The sequence below is a fragment of the Salvelinus alpinus genome, chromosome 9, assembly GCF_045679555.1.
Source record: "Salvelinus alpinus chromosome 9, SLU_Salpinus.1, whole genome shotgun sequence".
NCBI classification, from domain to species: Eukaryota; Metazoa; Chordata; class Actinopteri; order Salmoniformes; family Salmonidae; genus Salvelinus; species Salvelinus alpinus.
In genome coordinates this window covers 12,946,932-12,974,535 of record NC_092094.1, presented here as the reverse complement: position 1 = coordinate 12,974,535, position 27,604 = coordinate 12,946,932, and the positions used below count along the sequence as shown (strand labels likewise).

The following is a 27,604-nucleotide window of genomic DNA, read 5'->3' as shown; positions in this document are numbered from 1 at the left end:
TTCACAATCTATGGGGTACTGCCTTTTTCCAATGAATGTGGTGCAATTCAATAGGTCTAGGCCCAAGAGTTATTTTGGGGAATGGACATGATGTCTTAGCTCTATTTGTTTTTCCATAGCATGGTTGGTGGTGCCATTGCCCCCCTCCCTCAGTATCAGCTGTAGATAGTAACAGTCCTTCTCCCAGACATGCCAGTGCAGGATAAGTGGGTCTACACAGCTCAATTGAAAGGCCTCCAGAATATAGGCCTTATGGTCAAGAGGAAAGTAATACAACAGAATAGAATGGAATAGAATAAAAAATACAAATGTTCAAAGCAGGGAAGGGAAATCTGCAACTCAACCTGGCCATTTCAAATTACCACGTGGACAATGGCCATTGTCTTGCAACCAAGATTTTCTGATTTGCCTTAGTCACTGCTTGCAACAGTGTTGCCCCAACACTGAAAGCAACAGTTACAGCATAGCCAATAAATAATGAAAGTCAATAAAATGTAGAACATTTAAATTAATATAATGTAAAACATTTTTTTAAATATATTATAACCTAGATATATTCTAATGAAGATTTAGCAACCTTTACCAATGTTCTTATTTTAGTGTTTCCCGCCAAAGGAGAAGGCTTCGACTCAGCGGCGCTCTTCTGAGGAAAAACTTTACAAAAACTGTTTTTGACTACCTAGCTACCCAAAATGGGTTTTCTAAAGCAGTTGGATGTGGATAATTTTAAGTCATGGCGAGGGAAGCAAGTAATTGGACCTTTTAAAAGGTTTAACTGTATTATTGGCACAAATGGATCCGGTAAGTTTTCTTGAACTTTTGTTTTATCTTGATCAACTTGCTTGCTAGCTAACGTTAGCTTGCAATGAACCAATATGGCTTGCTAAACTGTCTGCGTTTTAGCATGGCGTGTACTCGCTGGCAATACCAGACAGTTAATGATAGTTCTGATAATACGTTTCATATATACCTAGCTGGCATTTCACTTTGCAACATCTTTCCATAGGTAAGTCGAACGTGATGGATGCCCTGAGCTTCGTGATGGGGGAACGGGCAGCGACTCTTCGCGTGAAGCACACCAGGGACCTCATCCACGGAGCCCACATTGGCAGGCCGGTGTCCACCACAGCCAGCGTCACCATGCGCTACTGCGACGACAACGGAGAGGAGCTCAACTTCTGTAGGAGCATATCGGGTGAGTTGGATTGCATCGAAGGGCTAGCAACTATAGACTTATTTCATATGAGAAAACAATGTTATCTAGTGGACTCATGCCACGGCCGGCCCGCTCATTAGGCAGGATTTATGAGGGATTCATTAGACAGGGTTGATGACCCATCTCCCAAAAACAACACATAACACCTAACCAAATTTTGCCCAAAAACAATGACAATTTCTCTCAACCAGTGGCATATGGGTTTTAATGTGATCGCTGATGCCGCGCTTTGCTGCAGCACTCCACCAACATTCCGTCAAAAAATGTATCTAACATAAATCATATAGCAGAAGTAGGATATAACATAAATAGTATTTGGACTTTTCTGTAGCCTACAGGCTGGAGATCAAATGTATGACAGTGTAATGAGATGGACACTTTCTACATCATACCGGTTTCCCCCGATCAAATAGCTTAACCTAAATGGCACCCAATCAAATAAAACAGCTGTCATGTTAACAAACAACATATCCTAAAAACTCAACAGGTCAAAGTAAAATGGACAATATGGAATGGACAATCACAAATGTTGTCCAAGAGTTTCACCCCATTGTCATGATCAGTGGTTTCAAGTTTGTATCTGTCAATTTTTGACAAGCTGATCATAGCGTAAAATAAAATACTTCTGCATTTCCTGTTGTGTAAACACATTGCAAATAAGCTCACAATAACTCCTGATAAAGTTGGGTAGTTGATATTCAGAGCTTAAATAGCCAAATTGATTAGTCACAGGAATAAGGACTAATAAAGCCAATGTAACAGCCTGTCTTAAAAACTGTGGGCCTACTACATGGATAGGCATTCATAAAATTCCATTGCAGGCTGGCAGGTAGGCTACACCCCAGTAAGCACAAGCTCTTTCGGAAGTCTTTATTTGTTCTGGACCGGACTTCGTTTTTTGATGTTTTACAAATGGTAGGCTTACCACATAGATGGGCATTCTTAAAATTCGATTTCAGCCATCTCAGTAAGCATGGATCGACGACGACCTTTTGGAAGTCTTTTTTTGGTGCAGTCCGGACCCGCCTTGATTTCCACATCCACGGACATTGGTCTTTGGTCTGGTCCAAACCAAATCTGAACCAATCATAGAAATCTATGTTTGGTTCAGATTTTGGGCGGTCCAGACGGGCCTTGACTTCAACGTTTACGGACATTGATTTTGACCAGCCTTGATTTGGCCCAAACATAGACGTCTATAAATTACATATTTTCAACTTTCATTCACAACCAAAAATGAGCCTGATTTCAATGTCCGGAAAAGATGCCTTTGCAACTTCCTATAAAATATGTATTTTAAACATCCGGAAAATACATATTTTCACCTTTAATTTAGAACCTAAATAGAACCTAACTTCAACGTCTGGAATGTCTTTTCAACGTTGTTTTTCATTCTGACCTGGTCTGTCTTATTCAGCAAATATTCTGTCCTGGTCTGTCTTATTCAGCAAATATTCTGTCCTGGTCTGTCTTATTCAGCAAATATTTAGCAAAAATTTGGTCCAGTAGTGTATGCAAATACTAGCTCAACTAATGATTGTAGCTACTGTACTGTATGCATTAATGTTGTGTATCTTCCAGGGGACTCCTCTGAGTATCGCATCAATGGCAGACAAATCACCCTTGCCAAGTACACAGAGGAACTGGAGAAGATAGGCATTGTGACTAAAGCTAGAAACTGTCTGGTATTCCAGGTAAGCAAACACACCTACACACACAACTGCCAGTATTTTATCATAATTCATAATGTAGCTAATTACAGTGCCATTCATTAAAGTAAATTCTGAGACAGTTTAATAGTGACCTCTGTTTTATATTTCCTGTGACTCCATACAGGGGGCGGTGGAGTCCATCGCCATGAAGAACCCCAAGGAGCGGACCAAGATGTTTGAGCGCATCAGCCAGTCTCTGGAGCTGTCTGATGACTATGACAGGAAGAAGGAGGCTCTGCAGAAGGCTAAAGAAGACACGCAGTTCCACTTCAACAAGAAGAGGACAGCCACCGCAGAGAAGAAGCAGGTCTCCTCAGAGAAAGTGGAGGTAGGATAAGAACACAGAGAGGGGATATTCTCCAATTATCTGTCATAAGACTTAACATAACACTGTCGTAACAGTTAGTAAATGACAACTTGCTTTTTACCCAGTCACATTAAATCATCACGACAATCTGGAAATATGGTTAAAAGTCATGGAAAAGTTTAGGAATTTCAATTCACAATGTTTATTGTTCAATTCATGTACAGTGGGGAGAACAAGTATTTGATACACTGCCGATTTTGCAGGTTTTCCTACTTACAAAGCATGTAGAGGTCTGTCATTTTTATCATAGGTACACTTCAACTGTGAGAGACGGAATCTAAAACAAAAATCCAGAAAATCACATTGTATGATTTTTAAATAATTAATTTGCATTTTATTGCATGACATAAGTATTTGATCACCTACCAACCAGTAAGAATTCCGGCTCTCACAGACCTGTTAGTTTTTCTTTAAGAAGCCCTCCTGTTCTCCACTCATTACCTGTATTAACTGCACCTGTTTGAACTCGTTACCTGTATAAAAGACACCTGTCCACACACTCAATCAAACAGATTCCAACCTCTCCACAATGGCCAAGACCAGAGAGCTGTGTAAGGACATCAGGGATAAAATTGTAGACCTGCACAAGGCTGGGATGGGCTACAGGACAATAGGCAAGCAGCTTGGTGAGAAGGAAACAACTGTTGGCGCAATTATTAGAAAATGGAAGAAGTTCAAGATGACGGTCAATCACCCTCGGTCTGGGGCTCCATGCAAGATTTCACCTCGTGGGGCATCAATGATCATGAGGAAGGTGAGGGATCAGCCCAGAACTACACGGCAGGACCTGGTCAATGACCTGAAGAGAGCTGGGACCACAGTCTCAAAGAAAACCATTAGTAACACACTACGCCGTCATGGATTAAAATCCTGCAGCGCACGCAAGGTCCCCCTGCTTAAGCCAGTGCATGTCCAGGCCTGTCTGAAGTTTGCCAATGACCATCTGGATGATCCAGAGGAGGAATGGGAGAAGGTCATGTGGTCTGATGAGACAAAAATAGAGCTTTTTGGTCTAACTCCACTCGCCGTGTTTGGAGGAAGAAGAAGTATGAGTACAACCCCAAGAACACCATCCCAACCGTGAAGCATGGAGGTGGAAACATCATTCTTTGGGGATGCTTTTCTGCAAAGGGGACAGGACGACTGCACCGTATTGAGGGGAGGATGGATGGGGCCATGTATCGCGAGATCTTGGCCAACAACCTCCTTCCCTCAGTAAGAGCATTGAAGATGGGTCATGGCTGGGTCTTCCAGCATGACAACGACACGAAGCACACAGCCATGGCAACTAAGGAGTGGCTCCGTAAGAAGCATCTCAAGGTCCTGGAGTGGCCTAGCCAGTCTCCAGACCTGAACCCAATAGAAAATCTTTGGAGGGAGCTGAAAGTCCGTATTGCCCAGCGACAGCCCCGAAACCTGAAGGATCTGGAGAAGATCTGTAGGGAGGAGTGGGCCAAAATCCCTGCTGCAGTGTGTGCAAACCTAGTCAAGAACTACAGGAAACGTATGATCTCTGTAATTGCAAACAAAGGTTTCTGTACCAAATATTAAGTTCTGCTTTTCTGATGTATCAAATACTTATGTCATGCAATAAAATGCAAATTAATTACTTAAAAATCATACAATGTGATTTTCTGGATTTTTGTTTTAGATTCCGTCTCTCATAGTTGAAGTGTACCTATGATAAAAATTACAGACCTCTACATGCTTTGTAAGTAGGAAAACCTGCAAAATCGGCAGTGTATCAAATACTTGTTCTCCCCACTGTATATGCTCTTAGGCTCCCGAGTGGCGCAGCGGTCTAAGGCACTGCATCTCAGTGCTAGAGGTGTCACTACAAACACTCTAGTTCAAGTCCAGGCTGTATCACAACCGGCTGTGATTGGGAATCCCGTAAGGCGGCGCACAATTGGCCCAGCGTCGTCCGGGTTTGGCCGGTGTAGGCCGCTATTCTAAATAAGAATTTGTTCTTAACTGACTTGCCTAGTTAAATACAGGTTAAAAATAAAATAAAAGAACTGTCCCTCTCTTCGTCCTCATCCCCCAGGCCCAGAAGTACCAGGAGTTGGTGGATGACCTGAACCAGGGGAGGCTGCAGCTTAACCTGTTCCAGCTGTACCACAACCAGCAGGGCCTGAGTGCCCTGTCAAAGACCCTGAGGAAGAGACAGGAGGCTGTGGCCGGTAAGAAGACAGGACTTGATGGGTGGGAGCAGAGCGTCAAGGCCCAGAAGAAAGAACATGGACGCTTTACCAGAGAGCTGCAGCAGATTGAGAAGGAGATCCGGTGGGTAGGAGTCAGGAGGGAGAAGTGTGTGTAGAGAGAGGTGTGTGTGTTTATTACTAACTAAACTAACCTCTCCCTTTCCCCCAGTGGGCAGGAGCAGACACTGTCCCTGCGTCGGTCCCAGTACATCAAGGCCAAGGTGAATACGGCCCACCACCTAAAGAAGGTAGATGATACCCGTGGAGCCCTGGAGAAGGGCCAGAGGATGGGGGCCAAGAAAGAGGAGGAGCTGGCTGAGTTCCATCAGGAGCTCCAGGAGCTGGAGAGGGCCTGGAGGGACTATGAGAGACATGCCCAGGAGAAGTTCACCGACCGGGGGGCTGACATACAGCTGGAGGAGGAACAGGTAATAAGAGAGACAACACAACATAAAGAGAGACCTAAGATAACAACATAACATGGCAGCAACACATGGCAGCAACACATGACAACACAGCATGGTAGCAACACAACATGACAACAACATGGTAGCAACAAAACATGGTACAAACATTATTGGGCACAGACAACAGCGCAAAGGCAAGAAGGTAGAGACAACAATACATCACGCGAAGCATCCACAACTGTCAGTAAGAGTGTCAATGATTGAGTCTTTGAATGAAGAGACAGTTTCCAGTTTGTCCCGTTTGAGTGTTTTTGCAGCTCGTTCCAGTCGCTAGCTGCAGCGAACTGAAAAGAGGAGCGACCCAGGGATTTCAGCTTATGAAATATGGAACCAACACTTTAGATGTTGCGTTTATATTTTTGTTCGGTGTAGTTTAGGTCCATGTGCTATGTGTGTGTTTGTGTGTGTGTGTGTGTGTGTGTGTGTGTGTGTGTGTGTGTGTGTGTGTGTGTGTGTGTGTGTGTGTGTGTGTGTGTGTGTGTGTGTGTGTGTGTGTGTGTATTCTGTGTGTCTAGTTGGAGCGCTATAAGGAGCTGAAGGAGCTGGCCAGGAAGCAGGGGGCCCTCCTGTCCCAGCAGGCTGAGAAGATGCACTGGGAGGTCAAGGCTGACCACCAGAAAATCGAGTTTGACCAGCGGAGGAAGAAAGAAGTGGAGGTAGGTACTAGAGTGTGTGTGTGTGTGTGTGTGTGTGTGTGTGTGTGTGTGTGTGTGTGTGTGTGTGTGTGTGTGTGTGTGTGTGTGTGTGTGTGTGTGTGTGTGTGTGTGTGTGTGTGTGTGTGTGAAAACAGGAATTGGTGTTGACTTTCTCTGTGTATATAGGTAAGCATTAAGCACAACCAGACTCAGCTGGGGGACTTCACCAGGAGAGCAGATAAACTGGAGGAGTACACCAACACATGCAAGTAAGTCATGTGTTGTGTATGTTACTGGTTACTGATGAGTGAAAAAATAGATACAGTTGAAGTCGGAAGTTTACATACACCTTAGCCAAATACATTTAAACTCAGTTTTTCACAATTCCTGATAAATAATCCTCGTAAAAATTCCCCGTCTTAGGTCGGTTAGGATCACCAGTTTATTTTAAGAATGTGAAATGTCAGAATAATAGTAGAGAGAATGATTTATTTCAGCTTTTTTTTCTTTCATCACATTCCCAGTGGGTCAGAAGTTTACATACACTCAATTAGTATTTGGTAGCATTGCCTTTAAGTTGTTTAACTTGGGTCAAACGTCAAATGTTTTGGGTAGCCTTCCACAAGCTTCCCACAATAAGTTGGGTGAATCCTGACAGAGCTGGTGTAACTGAGTCAGGTTTATAGGCCTCCTTGCTTGCACATGCTTTTTCAGTTCTGCCCACAAATTTTCTATGCGATTGAGGTCAGGGTTTTGTGATGGCCACTCCAATACCTTGACTTTGTTGTCATTCAGCCATTTTGCTACAACTTTGGAAGGTTGCTTGGTGTAATTGTCCATTTGGAAGACCTATTTGGGACCAAGCTTTAACTTCCTGACTGATGTCTTGAGATGTTGCTTCAATATATCCACATGATTTTCCTCCCTCATGATGCCATCTATTTTGTGAAGTGCACCAGTCCCTCCTGCAGCGAAGCACCCCCACAACATGATGCTGCCACCCCCATGTTTCACAGTTGGGATGGTGTTCTTGGGCTTGCAAGCCACCCCCGTTTTCCTCCAAACATAACAATGGTCATTATGGCCAAACAGTTCTATTTTTGTTTCATCAGACCAGAGGACATTTCTCCAAAAAGTACGATCTGTGTCCCCATGTGCAGTTGCAAACCATAGTCTGGCTTTTTTATGGCGGTTTTGGAGCAGTGGCTTCTTCCTTGCTGAGCGGCCTTTCAGGTTATGTCGATATAGGACTCGTTTTACTGTGGATATAAATACTTTTTTACCCGTTTCATCCAGCATCTTCACAAGGTCCTTTGCTGTTGTTCTGGGATTGATTTGCACTTTTCGCACCGAAGTACTGTCATCTCTAGGAGACAGAACGCGTCTCCTTCCTGAGCGGCATGGTCCCATGGTGTTTATACTTGCGTACTATTCTTCGCACAGATGAACGTTGTACCTTCAGGCGTTTGGAAATTGCTCCCAAGGATGAACCAGACTTGTGGAGGTCTACAATAAAAAAAAATCTGAGGTCTTGGCTGATTTCTTTTGATTTTCCCATGATGTCAAGCAAAGAGGCACTGAGTTTGAAGGTAGGCCTTGAAATACATCCACAGGTACACCTCCGATTGACTCAAATTATGTCAATTAGCCTATCAGAAGCTTCTAAAATCATGACATAATTTTCTGGAATTTTCCAAGCTGTTTAAAGGCCCAGTCAATTTAGTGTATGTAAACTTCTGACCCACTGGAATTGTGATACAGTGAATTATAAGTGAAATATTCTGTCTGTAAACAATTGTTGGAAAAATTACTTGTGTCATGCATTAAAGTAGATGTCCTAACCGACTTGCCAAAACTATTGTTTTCTTAATAAGATATTTGGTTGAAAACGAGTTTTAATGACTCCAACCTAAGTGTATGTAAACTTCCGACTTCAACTGTAGTTACAAATCACAATATTATTTTGGACAATAAATAGATACTTTGACTTCAAAGTATTTTGGACAATTTCTTTGTAGATTTTTGCTAGGTAGCACTAGTCGGCTGTACCTGTGCCAAAACGCAGCTATTTTTTATCCTATAGTGTGTTCTCCATCTTCTTTTTAAATATTGAATCAACATGTTTTCAGCACTTATTTCCATGACTGATCAAACTCATTTTATAAGGCTCTCTCTCGTCTATCTGCAGCAGACATATAGTGAGCAATATGTTTGGAACATCAAATTGCAATTAAACCTTAGTAACGAATCGCAATACATAGAATCATGAGAACCACGATACATATCGTATCGGCATCTAAGTATCGTGATAATATCGTTTTGTGAGGACCCTGGCAATTCCCACCCCTATTGTATATGTGTGTTGCTGTTATTTTTTGAAGGAGAACACTACTTAAATACTTTTGTCAGTGTTAAGCACCCAATTCTTTATAAAGCTTCTCTTGGCTGTGCTGACATACTAAACTTCTGAGAGAAAGAGCGAGAAGGAGAAAGAGAGAGAGGAGAGAGAGTGAAGGAGAGAGAGAAAAGGAGAGAGTGAAGGAGAAAGGGAGAGAGGGAGAAAGAAGGGAAAAAGAGTGACAAACTGTGTTTTTCTTCTGTTCAGGAGTTCTCTGGAGGAGTTTCGTCAGCAGGAGGAGGTGCTGTCTGCGGAACTGCAGAGAGGGAGGGTGAGGGGGGAGGAGGTGAACCAGGAGTTAGGGGAGGTACTGGGAGAGCTGCAGAACGCCAGGCTGGACAGCCAGGAGAGTAAGAGGCAGCAGCAACGCAACGAGGTCCTGGAAAACCTCCGCAGACTCTACCCTGACACACTGGTGAGACATCCCTAGACATCCCTGTCTCACTGCCACCAACACCTCATTAGATCAAACTGGGTATATATCATCTTCCATAGTGCACCCACCCCTCATCTCTTATTGGAGTCATTTGAATGTGAGCTTGTAGGGATTGCCTTGGCAGCAATCTTGTTTAGGATCTCATAGAATCTTGAGATATTTTAAGATCCTGTTACTAGTATCCAGTAAGATCTATCTGAAGGTCTTGTAGGATCTTCCAAGATCTTTTGTCAGCATCCAGAGGAAGATTTCTGCCAGGGTGTGTTTGTTCCTCTATTTCCCAGTTTGGTCGTCTGGTGGACCTGTGCAGCCCCATCCATAAGAAGTACCAGCTGGCCGTCACCAAGGTGTTTGGACGCTACATGAACGCCATAGTAGTGTCTTCAGAGAAGGTGGCTCGGGACTGCATCCGCTTTGTCAAAGAGGAGAGGGCCGAACCAGAAACCTTCTTACCCATAGATTACCTGGACGTGAGTCAGTGGACACAGAAAGAGAGATTGTTTGTAGGCCTACTCCTTCATTTAAAAAAACAACAACAAAACGGCAGCTCCACTACGTTTGCTATAAAGCTGAGGGATGGGGGATGGAGAAACAACCAGAACTACCTAAAACTAACAACAAAGGCTTTGATTAACACACAAACCTCACTGAGTCTGTCCCACCTCCCTGTCCCTTCCCAGGTGAGCCCTCTGAATGAGCGGCTGCGTGGGGTGCGTGGAGCTAAGATGATGGTGGACGTGGTGCAGTGTTCCCCTACCGCTCCTCAGCTGAAGAAAGTCATCCAGTTTGTGTGTGGCAACGCTCTGGTCTGTGAGACACTCAAAGAGGCCAGAGCCATCGCCTTCGACGGGCCTGAGCGACTCAAGGTGAGTTAGTCAGTCATTCAGCTTGTTTGAGGGCTATGGGATTCAAGGTGATATATAGATCAGTAATTCTGCGCAGTCCGACTGCAATGTACAGTAGACAGTCTCAAACATGCACAATTAGTCAGTCAACCAGCAAGACAGTCAGAGTTCCCCCCATCCACTTTACTGTGGTAGCACCCACCTCGATATTTTCCCCCAGACGGTGGCTCTGGACGGTACCATGTTCTCCAAGTCAGGGGTGATCTCTGGGGGCTCCAGCCACCTGCGGAGCAAGGCCCGGCGCTGGGACGAGAAGGACATGACCAAGCTGAAGGAGCTCAAAGAACAGCTGACTGCAGAGCTACGTGTGAGTCTGGGTCTTTGCACACGTTCAGAATCTAGATTTTGAAAGTCTGGGAATCTAATACATTTTTTATTATTGTAAGTCTTGATTCTATAATATGCACTGCTAAACCACAAACTTATTCTCTCTGGCTCAGGGAGTGTAGTTTTTCTGTCCAACTTGAAGGGGAAGATTATATGAGATAGTCCTTTATTTCCACTTCCTGTGTCATGTGACAGGGTCTGGTGAAGCTGAAGCGTAAGGAGCCTGAGCTGAAACAGATCCAGTCTCAGGCTCACGGGGTTCAGACCCGTCTGAAGTACTCCCACACTGAACTGGACACCCTCCGCAAGAAGAGCATTCCCAACTGCCACGCGGTAAACTACACTAACACTGTTACTGTGACTACACCATCTGCAAACCACCACTTCTACTTGAATTCAACATGTGTCTACTTATTTTTACTCCAACAAGAGCATAGTAAGCCATCAACAGTTTTTCAGCTTATCAAGTCTTGGGTGATGTTTTTGAGTTTTGAAAATGTATGCACTCTACTGTAAGTCTCTCAATACTGTCAGAGTTTTCTCCATCTGTGGCCCATGTCGCGCACATCTCATGTCTTGACAACTTGCATGTCTCTCCCTTCAGGAGATGTCTCGCCTGGAGGCTGAGCTGGCCAACGTGGAGTCTCAGCTGGAGATGCAGAAAGAGAACATGGAGGTCAAGGAGCTGGAGATGAAGAAGCTCCAAGACAGGATCAACCAGGTCAGGACGCACTGCTACCAAGACTATTTAGAATAATGCCTAAATTGGCAGGTAGTCTAGCGGTTAAAAGCATTGGGCTGGTAACCAAAAGGTTGCTGGTTTAAATCCCTGAGACGGCTAAGGGGGGGGAAACTGTCGATACGCCCTTGAGCAAGGAACTTAACGCTAATTTCTATTGTAAGTCGCTTTGGATAAGAGCATCCGCTAAATAGCAGACACCTGTTATTAGTGGCGTGTCATAGCTAACACAAACAACACCAAGGTTTTACATCAATTAGCAGACGCTCTTAACCAGAGAGACTTACAGTAGTGAGTGCATACATTTTCAAAACTCGAAAACATCGCCCAAGACATGATAAGCTGAAAAACTGTTGATGGCTTACTATGCTCTTGTTGGAAAAGAAGAAAGTAGACACATGTTGAATTCAAGTGGGAATTGAACCCACAACTCCAGAGTGGGAAGTGCCATGCTCTACCAACTGAGCCACACAGGACTATACTTTTACATAATTTAGCAGACACTCTTATCCAGAGAGATTTACAGGAACAACGTGCCCTGGATCAAGATCACATTAACAGATTTTTCATGTTGTCAGCTTGGGGATTCAAACCAGTGACCTTTTGATTCCTGGCCAAACGCTCTAACCGCTAGGCTACCTGCCGCACTAACAAATATTTGTAGTATGTCACTGCCATAGAGTAGGAACGTTCTGCCTACTATGTCTAGGGGGACCAGGTTAGTGGTAATGTTGTTGTTATTGTTCTGTGTTCAGATGGAGGACGTGGTGTTCTCAGACTTCTGTACTGAGATAGGAGTGGCCAACATCAGGGAGTATGAACAGGAGCATCTCAAACAGCAGCAGGATATAGACAGGAAACGGTACTGGACTGGACCTCCCCACATTACATACAGTATATATGGTCTATGGAACGATGATGCTAACAAGTTTATATGGACTGATTGTACAGTATGCTTGTTCTTATACGGTGTACAGTGCATTCGGAAAGTGTTCAGACCCCTTGACTTTTTCCCCATTTTGTTACATTACAACCTTATTCTAAAATGTATTAAAGTGTTTTTTTCCCCCTCATCAATCTACACACAATACCTCATCATGACAAAACAAAAACAGGTCTTTAGAAATTTTAGCAAATGTATTAAAGATACAATACGGAAAAATCACATCTACATAAGTATACAGACCCTTTACACAGTACTTTGTTAAAGCTTCTTTGGCAGCGATTACAGCCTCAAGTCTTCTTGAGTATGACACTACAAGCTTGGCACACCTGTATTTGGAGAGTTTCTCCCATTCTCCTCTGCAGATCCTCTCAAGCTCTGTCAGGTTGCATGGGGAGCGTCGCTGCACAGCTATTTTCAGGTCTCTCCAGAGATGTTTGATCGAATTGAAGTCCTGGCTGTGGCTGGGCCACTCAAGGACATTCAGAGAAATGTCCCGAAGCCACTCCTGTGTTGTCTTAGCTGTGTGCTTAGGGTCATTGTCCTGTTGGAAGGTGAACCTTCAACCCAGTTTGAGGTCCTAGATGCTCTGGAGCAGGTTTTCATCAAGGATATCTCTGTACTTTACCCTGTTCATCTTTCCCTCGGTCTTGACTAGTCGCCCAGTCCCTGTCGCTGAAAAACAGCCCCAGCGCATGATAGTACCACCACCATGCTTCACCGTATGGATGGAGCCAGGTTTCCTCCATACGTGACACTTGGCATTCAGGCCAAAGAGTTCAATCTTGGTTTTATTAGATCAGAGAATCTTGTTTCTCATGGTCTGAGAGTCCTTTAGATGCCTTTTGGCAAACGCTAAGCGGGATGTCATGTGCCTTTTACTGAGGAGTGACTTATGTCTGGCCATTCAACCATAACGGCCTGATTGGTGGAATGCTGCAGAGATGGTTGTTCTTCTGGAAAATTCTTCCATCGCCACAAAGGAACTCTGGAGCTCTGTCAGAGTGACCATCGGGTTCTTGGTCACCTCCCTGACCAAGGCCCTTCTGTCCCAATTGCTCAGTTTGGCCAGGTGGCCAAGCTCTAGGAAGAGTCTTGGTGGTTCCAAACTTCTTCCATTTAAGAATGATGGAGGCCACTGTGTTCTTGGGGACACAGTTCTCCAATCAAGTTGTAGAAACATCTCAAGGATGATCAATGGAAGCAGGATGAAAATTAGCTCAATTTCGAGTCATAGCAAAGGGTCTGAATACTTATGTAAAAAAGGTATTTCTGTTTTTTGTATGTAGATTGATGAGGATAAAAGTAATTTAATCAATTTTAGAATAAGGCGTAACAAAACGTAACAAAATGTGGCAAAAGTCAAGGGGTCTGAATACTTTCTGAATGCACTGTATATTGTTCGCAATATTATTATATTTTTTCTGGCATCTCCTCTCCCACATCTCTTTTCTGTCACTGCCTGAGTGTAATCAACCCCCCCTCTCTTTTCACTGCCCTCTCCCAGGTTGGAGTTTGAGTCTCAGCGGACCTGTCTGAAGGCCCAGTTGGAGTATGAACAGGGTCAGCTGGAGCAGCAGAGGAAGAAGATGAAGAAACTAGAGGAGACCATCGCCAAGGAGCAGAGCAGAGTGGAAGAACAGAAGCAGGCAAAACATACCTCCTCTCCTCCTCCATTCTCTCCTTTTCTCAACTTCCATCTCATGTTATCTCATTTCATCCTCCTTTCTTGTCCCTTCATACCTCCCTTCCCTTTTCCCATCAGCTTCTCAAGTCCTCCTCTAAAATCACACAGAATGTAATCCCAGTGTTGTGTTGTTCTCTTGTGTCTCCGCTAGGAGGAGGAGAAGCTGCTGGTGGTGATGGAAGAGAGTCAATCTAAAGTGTTGGATCTGAAGAATCATCTGCTGGGGAAGAAGACCCAGGCTACTGACTCTAAGGCCCAGGTGGACCAAACGATGAAGAGCCTTCAGGAGTGCTCCAGGTACTACTGACTGTGGCTGTTTTGCTGTCAGTTATTTTTGTCCAGTGTATCAAATTGATTGCAGGTCACTTCACTGGTCTCATCGCCCTCTCTAAAAGCTGATCTTCTCCTCTCTCCGCCCTATCCCTCTTCATTCTCTGTATCTCCCTCCCCCTTCTCTTCTTCCTTTCTCTGTCCCCTCTCCGTGTCTAACCCTTCTCCCCACCAGAGAGCAGGTGAAGCTGCAGAGGGAGGTTATCTCAGCTGAGACAGCCCTGGAGCAGTTGAGGATCTGGAAACACAACCTGCTGCTAGGTTGTAAGATCCAGGGCCTGCCCATCACGCTGCTGTCTGGCAGCTTGGACGAGATCAGTGAGGTGCAGGTAGGACAGACTAGAGACCACAGGAGGGTGGTAGCACGTTAATTGGGGAATATGGGCTCGTCGTAATGGCTGGAGCGAAATAAATGTTTTTTATGTGTTTGATGCAGTTCCATTTGCTCCGTTCCAGCCATTATTATGAGCTTTCCTCCCCTCAGTAGCCTCCACTATCAGAGACAGAGTGAGGGGGGGGCATAGACCAGGGTAGTGTGCAGTAGGGCTGTAAAATCCAGGACCTGTCCAGATGACGGGCTGTGTTCACGTTCTCCTTTCTTGTACTGAATGTGTATTGTGTACATGGATGTACAGTTGTTTACCTCATATGTGTAATTCAAATTCACTATCGGGGGAGAATAAAGTTCTATTCCTCTTATGTCTGATTGACTGTTCTGGCCTTGTCAGCTGGACTCAGAGTCACTCACAGAGAGCACCTGCACCACTATGGACATCTACGAGAGAGAGGCTCTGATGGTCATCGACTACTCTGGCCTGGGAACTGAGCTGAAGGTAGACCTCATTAATCAATCATCAATCTACAGTATCCCTTCTCAGTCTCTTAGCTTTAAGAACTGATCACTATCATACAGTTAATGTACTGTATTCATCCCAGAGGACAGTTATGTATCTAACGTTATGCTGTCCAAACGTGTGTGTGTGTCTTTATGTCCAACAGGATCTTGCAGGGGAGGAGGTGGACCCCCAGGTAGAGCGTCTTAAGGAGACAGTGTCCTCTCTAGAGGGGGTCCTACAGCGCTCCACAGCCCCCAACCTTAAAGCCCTGGAGAAAATGAGGGAGGTCAAGGACAAATTCCAGGGGGTGGTGGACGGTACAAAGTGCAAAAACACACCTCAATACACCAACTGTATAGTGCAGACACACACCTCATTACACAAACGCTATCGCTTAACTTGTCTTGGTGAGTGTATTGTAGGAACCCATTGAGGGCCCTAAAAAGTTAAAACCCAGAGGAAACAGGTTTTAGTGACAAACTTTTAAGATGCTAGAGTGGCATATTTCAAATGCATTGCAGCATTTGTTCTCCCAATACCATGGCGGGACCTAACTTTTTAGTGCCTACAGATCTTTGATTGACTTATACATTTTAAATAGCCAGTTAAAAAAAAGAATTCCATATTCAGTGAGGTTCCATACATTTAAAAAAAAAAAACATGACAGGGATAACACAATAAAATTAATAACTTTTTTCTGTTGTGGTCCCTTAAAGTTCATGGTGCAATACATACAGTGGGGAGAACAAGTATTTGATACACTGCCGATTTTGCAAGTTTTCCTACTTACAAAGCATGTAGAGGTCTGTAATTTTTATCATAGGTACACTTCAACTGTGGGAGACGGAATCTAAAACAAAAATCCAGAAAATCACATTGTATGATTTTTAAGTAATTAATTTGCATTTTATTGCATGACATAAGTATTTGATCACCTACCGACCAGTAAGAATTCCGACTCTCACAGACCTGTTAGTTTTTCTTTAAGAAGCCCTCCTGTTCTCCACTCATTACCTGTATTAACTGCACCTGTTTGAGCTCGTTACCTGTATAAAAGACACCTGTCCATACACTCAATCAAATAGACTCCAACCTCTCCACAATGGCCAAGACCAGAGAGATGTGTAAGGACATCAGGGGTAAATTGTAGACCTGCACAAGGCTGGGATGGGCTACAGGACAATAGGCAAGCAGCTTGTTGAAGTGTACCTATGATAAAAATTACAGACCTCTACATGCTTTGTAAGTAGGAAAACCTGCAAAATCGTCAGTGTATCAAATACTTGTTCTCCCCACTGTATCTGTGTGTGTGTATGGCTGAATGATGTTCATCTGATTGCCTCTGTCTTCCTCTGTGTGCTCCAGCGTTTGATGCCAGCACCAAGGCAGCCAGAAGGAGTAACCAGGAGTTTGAGCAGGTTAAAGCCAAACGCTTCAGACTCTTCAGTCAGTGCTTTGAACACGTCTCTGTCGTCATCGACCAGATCTACAAACAACTGTGCAGGAACACCAGCGCTCAGGTGTGAAGGCTTTACTCATACAGAAACACTTGTACACACACACACACACACACACACACACACACACACACACACACACACCTGAAAGCAATCTTCATACTACTGTGTAATAGACACACTTATCAGGTTTGTGTTGTGTAGTATGTGTAGTGTTTGTAATATGTGTGTGTGTGTGTAACAGGGTTTGCAAAAGGTGCTTGAGGTGCTTAAAGTACTTCCATTTGGTACTCTGAAATTCAAGTACTAGAGTACCTTGAAAATCTGACATTTTCTCAAGTAGGTACTTCAAAAGTACTTAAATTCAAATGAGAGGAGAACATGATCAAATACATTTCTAAAAAATATCAGAAAAATGTATTGGTCTTGCAAATTAATTTCCAGGTAGACTACCAAGTTTTATTTCTTCACGTGTTTCGCGCTGTGGTTGCCACTCATTCCACCCACACTGCCACTGAGCCAGGCAGTTACAGAACTGACTGATTAGGCACCGCCAAACGTCACATTGATAGCGAAAATGTCGGGCAAATGTAGATACAATCCTGCCTTTTGTGCTTATGGAACATTTCTGGGATCTTTTATTTATCACACCAACAATAAGAAGAGACTTGCTTTGGCCAAGAAACACAAGCAATGGACATTAGACCAGTGGAAATCTGTCCTTTGGTCTGATGAGTCCAAATTTGACATTTTTGCTTCCAACCGCGGGGTCTTTGTAAGACGCAGAGTAGGTGAACGGATGATCTCTGCATGTATGGTTCCCACCGTGAAGCATGGAGGAGGAGGTGTAAGGGTGCTTTGCTGGTGACACTGTCAGTGATTTATTTAGAATTCAAGGGACACTTAACCAGCATGGCTACCACAGCGTTCTGCAGCGATACGCCATCCCATCTGGTTTGCGCTGAGTGGGACTATCATTTGTTTTTCAAGAGGACAATGACCCAACACACCTCCAGGCTGTGTAAGGGCTATTTGACCAAGAAGGAGAGTGATGGAGTACTGCATCAGATGACCTGGCCTCCACAATCACCCGACCTCAACCCAACTGAGATGGTTTGGGATGAGTTGGACCGCAGAGTGAAGGAAAAGCAGCCAACAAGTACTCAGCATATGTGGGAACTCCTTCAAGACTGTTGAAAAAGCATTCCAGGTGAAGCTGGTTGAGAGACTGCGAACCGTGTGCAAAGCTGTCATCAAGCCAAAGGGTGGCTACTTTGAAGAATTTTAAATATATTTGTATATATTTAAAACCAACACTTTTTTGGTTACTACATGATTCCATATGTGTTATTTCATAGTTTTGACGTCTTCACTATTATTCTACAATGTAGAAAATAATAAAAATACAGAAAAACCTTTGAATGAGTAAGTGTGTCCAAAATGTTGACTGGTACCGTAGTTTACCCACCTTTATTTACCACTACATCACTGAAACCAACCAATCCACACCGTGTAATGTGCATAAAAATTTGTCCAAGTTTGACGTTGTGAGCATGGGTGAATCGGCCCTGAAGCGCCACATGAAGGGGGAAAGACAAACACTGCTTCCTGCGCTGGCGCCACTTCTACATTATGGAGTTTTTTTGGCAATTGCCTCATTCACAGGGTGCCTGCGATATTCAAGCGGCAGCCGTGCTCCTGCCATTCTGGTGGCTGATCACATGCCGTTTTCCTCACTGGCAACTCGCCCTTCTCCCGACCGGTGACACTAAAGCTGCCAGTCGGAAGCCAGATGCTTTTTTGTAGCTATTAAGTAGTAGATTCCATAAATGGCCAATAAATACAGTCATTAAGTTGGAATTGTGTAGTAATGTGAATAGGACATGTGTTTACCAGTAGGCATGTCCCAAAACTCTGCTCATCACTACTCAAATTACAACACCATCATTACTGACTTACCACTCCTGTATGTAATAAATAAGTAGTGAAACACATATTATTGAGTGGAACTTCTAAGGTAGTGATGACTAGTAAGTTAGTTAGTTTTTTTCATGAGGTTGTGGCGATATACTGCCATCTGGTGGTGACTAGAAACAATTGCGTAATAGGAAGTATTACAAATTGATGGTCCTTGAAAATAAATGTTAGTGCTTGAAAAAGTCCTTCAAAGTCCTTGAATTTGACTTGCCACTGTCTGTACGAACCCTGGTGTAATGTACGGGTGTGTATATGCCTGAATGTGTGCTGCTCCCTCCAGGCCATTCTGAGTGCTGAGAACCCAGATGAGCCCTACCTGGATGGCATCAATTACAACTGTATTGCTCCTGGGAAACGCTTCATGGCCATGGACAACCTGTCTGGAGGAGAGAAGGCCATCGCTGCCCTGGCTCTGGTGTTCGCAATACACAGGTGAGAGAGAAAGAAGTTCATGGCTGTGGACAACCTGTCTGGAGGAGAGAAGGCCATCGCTGCTCTCGTGTTGGCTTTACACAGCAGACATGAGATTTGCCCATCAGTATACAGCACTGAACCACTGTCTGATGTTTGTGTTTTCTCAATCAGCTTCCGTCCAGCTCCGTTCTTTGTCCTGGATGAGGTTGATGCAGCCCTGGACAACACCAATATTGGCAAAGCAAGTTGACATTTTAATTGTGATTAAATATGGGCTGTAGCTACGAATATGGCAATATGGCTGACCTGTCTGTCTCTCTGTGGATGCAGGTGACCAGCTTTATCAGGGAGCAGTCGAGAGAGAGCCTCCAGGTCATCGTCATCTCTCTAAAGGAGGAGTTCTACTCTAGAGCTGACGCTCTGCTGGGGGTCTACCCTGAGGTACAGTACCAAAACACCTTTATTCTAGACCAACTTTCTCTCGCGGCCTGGTTCTGCTGCCTCTTTCTCAGTGCGTCTTTCCTCGTATCGTCTCTCCTTGCCTTCTTCCCAAAACACCAAAGAAGAACCTAGGTTGCTTTCCTCCAATGTGTCTTGAGAAGGAGGCAAGGATATCAGTCCCTGTGACTTAACTGTCTTTCTTTTTCTCTCAGTTTAACGAGTGCATGTTCAGCCGCATGCTGACGCTGGACCTAAGTCCCTATCCTCTGAACGAAGAGAATGGAACAGAGAGAGAGAAGGAGATGTAAAGTAGGAAAGAAAGAAAGAAAGAAAGAACAATCAAAGATATACTGTATTGGCCTGATGTGATAGACCCTGACAGCTGATTTCCTGTTTCTCTTGGGATAGTACTTAACCAATCTTCAATTGATTGCCAAAAGCATTCACCTAAAATGTTTGTTTATTAAAGTTAATATATTGCTTATTGTTACGTAGATTTTTATTCTAGAGGTTTGAGCATATTGTACTCACTCTCAATACTTTTCTATCATTGTTTAGCTTGAAGCATTTTAACATACCAGGGTTTCACTGTTTACTGTTTACTGTTTTACTTAATATTTAATATAAATCGTTTCCTCTTTATATTGTCTTTGTGTTCTTTTGGACTGAATTATCTATTCATCATTACAACCCAAAATCCCTGTAATCACACAGATCAAATGGCATTGTGCAATGTGAATAGTGGATAACAGGTGGCAGCAGTGTGGCAGCTTATGAGCTGTAACAAGGATTTTCAAATATACCATATTATTACAGGTCAATGAAGACATTTGATTACAACCATTTTTTTTTAATGTAAAAACCAGCCTACTTTAAATATGCATTAGTGGTTTGGCTGAACCTTCACATGCCCCGACTGACTGCTGTTTTCAGCTGCATTTGGGTTTCCACTATATACCACATCCACAGTCAAAACTGGCTAAATGGTAATAATTCATGAAAACAAAAATGTGCTTTTTGGTCTTAATTTAGGTTTAGGCATAAGGTTAGCAGTGTGGTTAAGGTTAGGTTTAAAACAATTATGTATACACACCCTGGATTGCTGATGCAATGTATAGGCCACTGAGATTCTTTGAAGCCAATGTTCACCCATACTGGCAATCCCCAGTAGAAGCAGTCCTCCATAGGAATGTTCAAAGGACATAATTACTTGTATTTAAATGTTTTTGTTGTTGTTGTAGTGGGGAAAGTAACATTAGTACTCTTTTTAAAAAATACTTGAAGGCGAATATATTGATATATTTTTTATTTGTATGTTTAGCTCACATAATAATTTAAAAAGTAGGCATTAAGGTGTCTGTAATAAATCAAATGTGTCAAAAAATAATCTAGACATGAATGAATACATTTCTATACCTTCCAAAATATTTTTACAATGGAGGAGTAAGGTTGCTAACTTCCCTGGGCTCATAATTTGGACCGACGACAGATGGCCGCAGGGATTCCCCAAGGGCATAAGGCGAGGGTAAATGGAGGAGGGTGTGTCTTTTATGAGTTTAAAACGTGTTTGGAATGCAGTCTCCCTTAAAAATGTGATTTTAAACCAGTGATGTGTATAAACCCAGGATGACTAACTGTAATTAAGCCACCGCGCAGCCATCTTGCTAACAAGCCCCTCAGTGAGTGTACAATTATGTTCAATCCGTGGCATGAAATGCCCCATAATTCATTTTGCGATGATTGTACATCCGCTAAGAAAAGTCAGACAAAGCTTAAAACCAACATTAATATGGAGAAGTCAACATACAAGTGTAAGTAAAAACAAATGTAAATAAGTTAGAAATTGAGTTACGAATGCACATGACGGCTCAAACACTTATCATAAAAGTAATTATGTTTTTGTTTGGTAAGCTTTTGGAAATGTTATCTTGCACATATAACTTTCCCTGACATCACACTTATTGTCTTTTAGCCAAGATATGAAATGTATTCATAATTGACTAGCGCATATAAACACACACAACAGCTACCGGTGGTTCCACGATGACTGAAAACACAACCGTGGGATGAATGAGTGATACATTTCCGGGGCAAAAGCGGTCCATTTAAAATGTATTTATTCTTCCCTTGCCCCTTGCTCTGCAAGTGCCAACTTGTCAGACACCATGATACATCATCAGAAGTGTCCACTTAATTTGAGGGGAGAGGGTGTGACTTTTAAGTGTTTGCAATGCAGCCTTTATTGGCATGGGAAACATATGTTTACATTGCCAAAGCAAGTGAAATAGATAATAAACAAAAGTGAAATGTTAACAAAATGTACAGTAAATATTCAACTCCAAAAGAAGTTCCATAATAATAAAGACATTTCAAATGCCATATTATGTCTATATACAGTGTTGTAATGATGTGCAAATTAAATTAAAGTACAAAAGGGAAAATAACTAAACATAATAGGTTGTATTTAAAATGGTGTTTGCTCTTCACTGGTTGCCCTTTTCTTGTGGCAACAGGTCACAAATCTTGCTGCTGTGGTATTTCACCCAATAGATATGGGAGTTTATCAAAATTTCATTTGTTTTCGAATTCTTTGTGGGTGTGTAATCTGAGGGAAATGTGTGTCTCTAAGGGTTGCAAAGGGTCGGAAACCTTCCAGTAAATTTCCAAAAAATGTCAGAAAATTTTCCATGGGAAGTTAAGCCTGGGAATTTTGCTGAAATTCATCCAAAAAGTTAGCTTATAGGTCTTGTGGCCTATTTTGATTTAACTAATCCCCAATACAATGGAATTGCAACCCTCTGCATGCACAGTGCATTCTTCCATCACATGTACAGCTGTGATGTACAACACTGTCTGAGCCAAGGACTACCTGCTTTCTGGTAAGTTTTGATTACAATACTGGGTGGGGTGAATATATGTTATATGCCGTACATGATTTTGTGTTAGCAAGGAAATAGTAGCTTACAGCCAAGTGTGTTTAAATCAGTTATAACTTCTTAACAATTACTGCTAATTAGTTTTTGCTACCATGTGGGTTTTAACTTGCTTGAGCCTGCTAACTGAAGAGTGTTAATTCACCTGTTTCCATACATGTTTCATTTTAAAACATTTATTTTACAAAGGAGTTGTTTAATCTAACTGCTTAACTATTTATCTGTACATGGAATTGTATTTGTTTTTTTTAAACTATTTTTTCTGATGTGAACTTTTTCTATCTGATGTGTGGAGACATTTCACTGCAGCTAAAATAGAAGGAAAAGCTGTGTATATTTGCAAATACTGGGCGAAATCATATGTGAAGAATGCAACAAAGATGCAGAATCATCTGGCCAAGTGCATAAAGTTCCCTCAGCGCTCACAACAAGCAACCTCTGATAAAAGTCCCTCTACTTCTGTTCAATGTGAAAATTATGAATCAGGCACCTTATCGATAGCAACAGCTCATGGTCCTCCTGGAATCGGAAGTTTTTTTGACTCAATGGAGGAACGTAGTCAGAGAAATGCTGATGAATGTCTTGCTCGAGCTGTGTATCCAACTGGTTCACCTCTGATGCTCACAGGCAATGTGTATTGGAAGAAATTTCTGAATGTTCTTTGCCCAGCATACACCCCTCCAACCAGACATGCTTTATCTACTCATTTGCTGGATGCAGAGTTCAACAGAGTTCAAGGGAAGGTCAAGCAAATCATAGAGAATGCTGACTGTATTGCAATCGTCTCTGATGAGTGGTCGAATATTCGTGGGCAAGGAATAATTAACTACATCATCTCCACCCCTCAACCACTATTCTACAAGAGCATAGACACAAGGGACAACAGACACAGCGGTCTCTACATTGCAGATGAGCTGAAGGCCTTGATGACCTTGGAACACAGACCTTGGAACACAGAAGGTATTTGCACTGGTGACAGACAATGCTGCGAACATGAAGGCTGCTTGGTCTAAAGTATAGGAGTCCTACCATCACATCACACCTTTGGCTGTGCTGCTCATGCATTGAATCATTTGCACCTCAAGGACATCATGGCACTGAAAACAATAGATACACTCTACAAGATAGTCAAATAAATGGTTAGGTATGTGAAGGGTCATCAAGTTATTGCAGCAAACTACCTCACCAAGCAAAGTGAGAAGAATAAGAGCACCACATTGAAGCTGCCCAGCAACACCCATTGGGGTGGTGTCATCATGTTTGACAGTCTCCTGGAGGGGAAGGAGTCCCTCCAAGAAATGGCCATATCACAGTCTGCTGATATGGACAGCCCCATCAAGAGGATCCTCCTGGATGATGTATTTTGGGAGAGAATGGTAAGCAGCCTGAAACTCCTGAAATCTATAGCAGTAGCCATTGCACGGATTGAGGGAGACAATGCCAAATAGCATTGTAGTTTGCTCAGTTTTTTTGTATATTGTAACTTTTCTTATGATTTGGTTGGGTCTAATTGTGTTGCTGTCCTGGGGCTCTGTGGGGTCTGTTTGTGTTTGTGAACAGAGCCCCAGGACCAGCTTGCTTAGGGGGCTCTTCTCCAGGGTCATTTCTCTGAAGGTAAGGATTTTGTTATGGAAGGTTTGAGAATCACTTCCTGTTAGGTGATTGTAGAATTTAACGTCTCTTTTCTGGATTTTGATAATTAGAGAGCATTTTGACTGGTTGCATCACTGCCGGCAACTACTCGGCCTCCGACCGCAAGGCACTACAGAGGGTAGTGCGTACGGCCCACTACATCACTGGGGCTAAGCTGCCTGCCATCCAGGACCTCTACACCAGGCAGTGTCAGAGAAAGGCCCTAAAATTGTCAAAGACCCCAGCCACCCCAGTCATAGGCTGTTCTCTCTGCTACCGCATGGCAAGCGGTACCAGAGCGCCAAGTCTAGGACCAAAACGCTTCTCAACAGCTTTTACCCCGAAGCCATAAGACTCCTGAACAGGTAATCAAATGGCTACCAGGACTATTTGCATTGTGTCCCGCTCTTTTACACTGCTGCTGCTCTCTGTTTATCATCTATGCATAGTCACTTTAACTTTACATTCATGTACATATTACCTCAATTAGCCCGACTAACTGGTGCCCCCGCACATTGGCTACCCGGACTATTTGCATTGTGTCCCACCACCCGACAACCCCCTCTTTTACGCTGCTGCGACTCTCTGTTTATCATTTATGCATAGTCACTTCAACTATACATTCATGTACATATTACCTCAATTAGCCAGACTAACCGGTGCCCCCGCACATTGACTCTATACTGGTACCACCTGTATATAGCCTCGCTACTGTTATTTTCCCAGTTTTTTTTTTTTTCTTTACTTATCTATTGTTTACCTAATACCTATTTTTTACTTAAAAATGTCACTGTTGGTTAGGGCTTGTAAGTAAGCATTTCACTGTTGTATTCGGCTCACGTGACAAATATACTTTGATTTGATTTGAGTTCTCTCAGACAGCCGTCCATCTCCAGCTTCTGCCCCCCGGGTCTTGTTGTGCTTCTAGATCCAACAGTGCAGCAGTATCTAACAGGTAATGTCTAACAATTCCACAACAAAACCTAATATCTGAAAAATTCCACAACAAAACCTAATACACACAATCTAGTAAAGGAATGGGATGAGAATATATAGGTATAAAATATATGGATGAGCAGTGACAGAGCAGCTAAGACGCAATAGATAGTAAAGAATAGATAGTGACGGATACAGTATATACATATGAGATGAGTAATGCGAGATATGTAAACATTCTTAATATTAAAGTGGCATTATTAAAGTGACTAGTGTTCCATTTATTAAAGTGGCCAATGATAGCAAGTCTGTAGGTAGGCAGCCGCCTCCTTGTGCTAGTGGTGGCTGTTTAACAATCTGATGGCCTTGAGATAGAAGCTGTTTTTCAATCTCTCTGTCCCAGCTTTGATGCACCTGTACTGACCTCGCCTTCTGGATGGAAGCGGGGTGAACAGGTAGTGGCTCGGGTGGTTATTGTCCTTGATGATCTTTTTTGCCTTCCTGTGACATCGGGTGTTGTAGGTGTCCTGGAGGGCAGGTAGCTTGCCCACGGTGATACGTTGTGCAGACCGCACCACCCTCTGGAGAGCCCTGCAGTTGTGGGCGGTGCAGTTGCCGTACCAGGCAGTGATACAGCCCGACAGGATGCTCTCAATTGTGCACCTGTAAAAGTTAGTGAGTGTTTTCGGTGACAAGCCAAATTTGTTCAGCCTCCTGAGGTTGAAGAGGCACTGTTGCACCTTCTTCACCACACTGTCTGTGCATGGACAATTTCAGTTTGTCGGTGAAATGTACACAGAGGAACTTAAAACTTTTCACCTTCTCCACTGCTGTCCCGTCGATGTGGATAGGGGGTGCTCCCTTTGCTGTTTCCTGAAGTCCACTATCATCTCTTTTGTTTTGCTGACATTGAGTGAGAAGTTATTTTCCTGACACCACACTCCGAGGGCCCTCACCTCCTCCCTGTAGGCTGTCTCGTCCTTGTTGGTAATCAAGCCTACCACTTTAGTGTCGTCTGCAAACTTGATGATTGAGTTGGAGGCGTGCATGGCCACGCACTCATGGGTGAACAGGGAGTACAGGAGAGGGCTGAGAACGCACCCTTGTGTGGCGATTGCATCATCTGTTGACCTATTGGGGCAGTAAGCAAATTGAAGTGGGTCTAGGGTGACAGGTAGGGTAGAGGTGATATGATCCTTGACTAGTCTCTCAAAGCACTTCATGATGACAGAAGCTAGTCATTCAGTTCAGTTACCTTAGCTTTCTTGGGAACAGGAACAATGGTGGCCATCTTGACACACCAGCCAGCTGCTCTGAGCATGCTCTGAGGATGCGGCTAGGGATGCCGTCTGGGCCAGCAGCCCTGCGAGGGTTAACACATTTAAACGTTTTACTCAATTCGGCCACAGAGAAAAAGAGCACACAGTCTTTGGTAGCGGGCCGTGTTGGTGGCACTGTAGTGTCCTCAAAGCACGCAAAGAAGTTTAATTTGTCTGGGAGCAAGACGTCGATGTCCGCGACGGGGCTGATTTTCCTTTTGTAATCTGTGATTGTCTGTAGACCCTGTCACATATGTCTCGTGTTTGAGCCGTTGAATTGCGACTCCACTTCGCGACTCCACCACGCCGGAGGCCCTGGACTGCGGATCATCGCCGGAGTCCCTGGACCGCGGATCATCGCCGGAGGCCCCGGACCGTAGACCCTCGCTGGAGACCCCGGGCCGGGGATCGTCGCTGGAGACACCGGACTGGGGATCGTCGCTGGAGGCCCCCGGACTGGGGATCGTCGCTGGAGGCCCCGGACTGGGGATCGTCGTTTAGGTTCCGGAACTGTGGCCCGTCGTTGGAGGTTCCGGACTGTGAAACGTCGTTGGAGGTTCCGGACTGTGAAACGTCGCCGGAAGCGCTGGACTGGGTACTGTTGCCGGAAGCTCTGGACTGGGTACTGTCGCCGGAAGCTCTGAACTGGGTACTGTCGCCGGAAGCTCTGGTCTATGGAAGCGCACTGGAGGCCTGGTGCGTGGTGCCGGAACTGGTTGTACCGGGCTGAGGACACGCACCTCAGGGCGAGTGCAGGGAAGAGGCACAGGCCGTACTGGATTGTGGAAGCGTACTGGAGGCCTGATGCATGGTGCCGGAACTGGTGGTACCGGGCTGAGGACACACACCTCAAGGCGAGTGCGAGAAGCAGGACCAGGACGTACTGGACTCTGGAGGCGCACTGGAGTCCTGGTGCGTGGTGCCGGCACTGGTGGTACCGGGCTGGGGACACGCACCTCAGGGCGAGTGCTGGGAAGAGGCACAGGATACACTGGGCCGTGGAGACGCATTGGAGATCTGGAACGTAGAGCTGGCTCAATGCGTCCTGGCTAGATGCCCATTCTAGCCCGGCAAATGCGAGGAGCTGGAATAGAGCGCACCGGGCTATGAATGGGAACTGGAGACACCGCGCGCATTTCTGCAAAATACGGTGCCTGACCAGTCACACGCTCCCCATTGTAAGCACGAGGAGTTGGCTCATGTCTCCAACCTGACTCAGCCAATCTCCTCGTGTGCCCGCCCCAAAAAAAATATTGGGGCTGCCTCTCCGGCTTCCGTGCTAAACGTGTCCCC

General features: G+C 44.1%; 1 protein-coding gene across 1 annotated transcript; it reads left to right on the top strand.

The window, feature by feature from the left end:
- Window positions 1-643: 643 nt before the first annotated feature.
- smc1b (structural maintenance of chromosomes 1B) lies at window positions 644-20,133 on the top strand. The gene is given in 25 exon segments (XM_071416039.1): window positions 644-801; window positions 1,007-1,195; window positions 2,798-2,910; window positions 3,053-3,256; window positions 5,343-5,581; window positions 5,669-5,927; window positions 6,482-6,622; window positions 6,788-6,870; window positions 9,207-9,414; window positions 9,720-9,905; window positions 10,116-10,301; window positions 10,501-10,647; window positions 10,863-11,000; window positions 11,272-11,388; window positions 12,162-12,268; window positions 13,857-13,998; window positions 14,188-14,333; window positions 14,542-14,695; window positions 15,095-15,199; window positions 15,366-15,519; window positions 16,568-16,722; window positions 18,917-19,068; window positions 19,222-19,291; window positions 19,381-19,491; window positions 19,704-20,133. Coding segments are annotated over 25 exon segments (3,789 nt in total). The 5' UTR covers window positions 644-692; the 3' UTR covers window positions 19,878-20,133.
- Window positions 20,134-27,604: the final 7,471 nt, after the last annotated feature.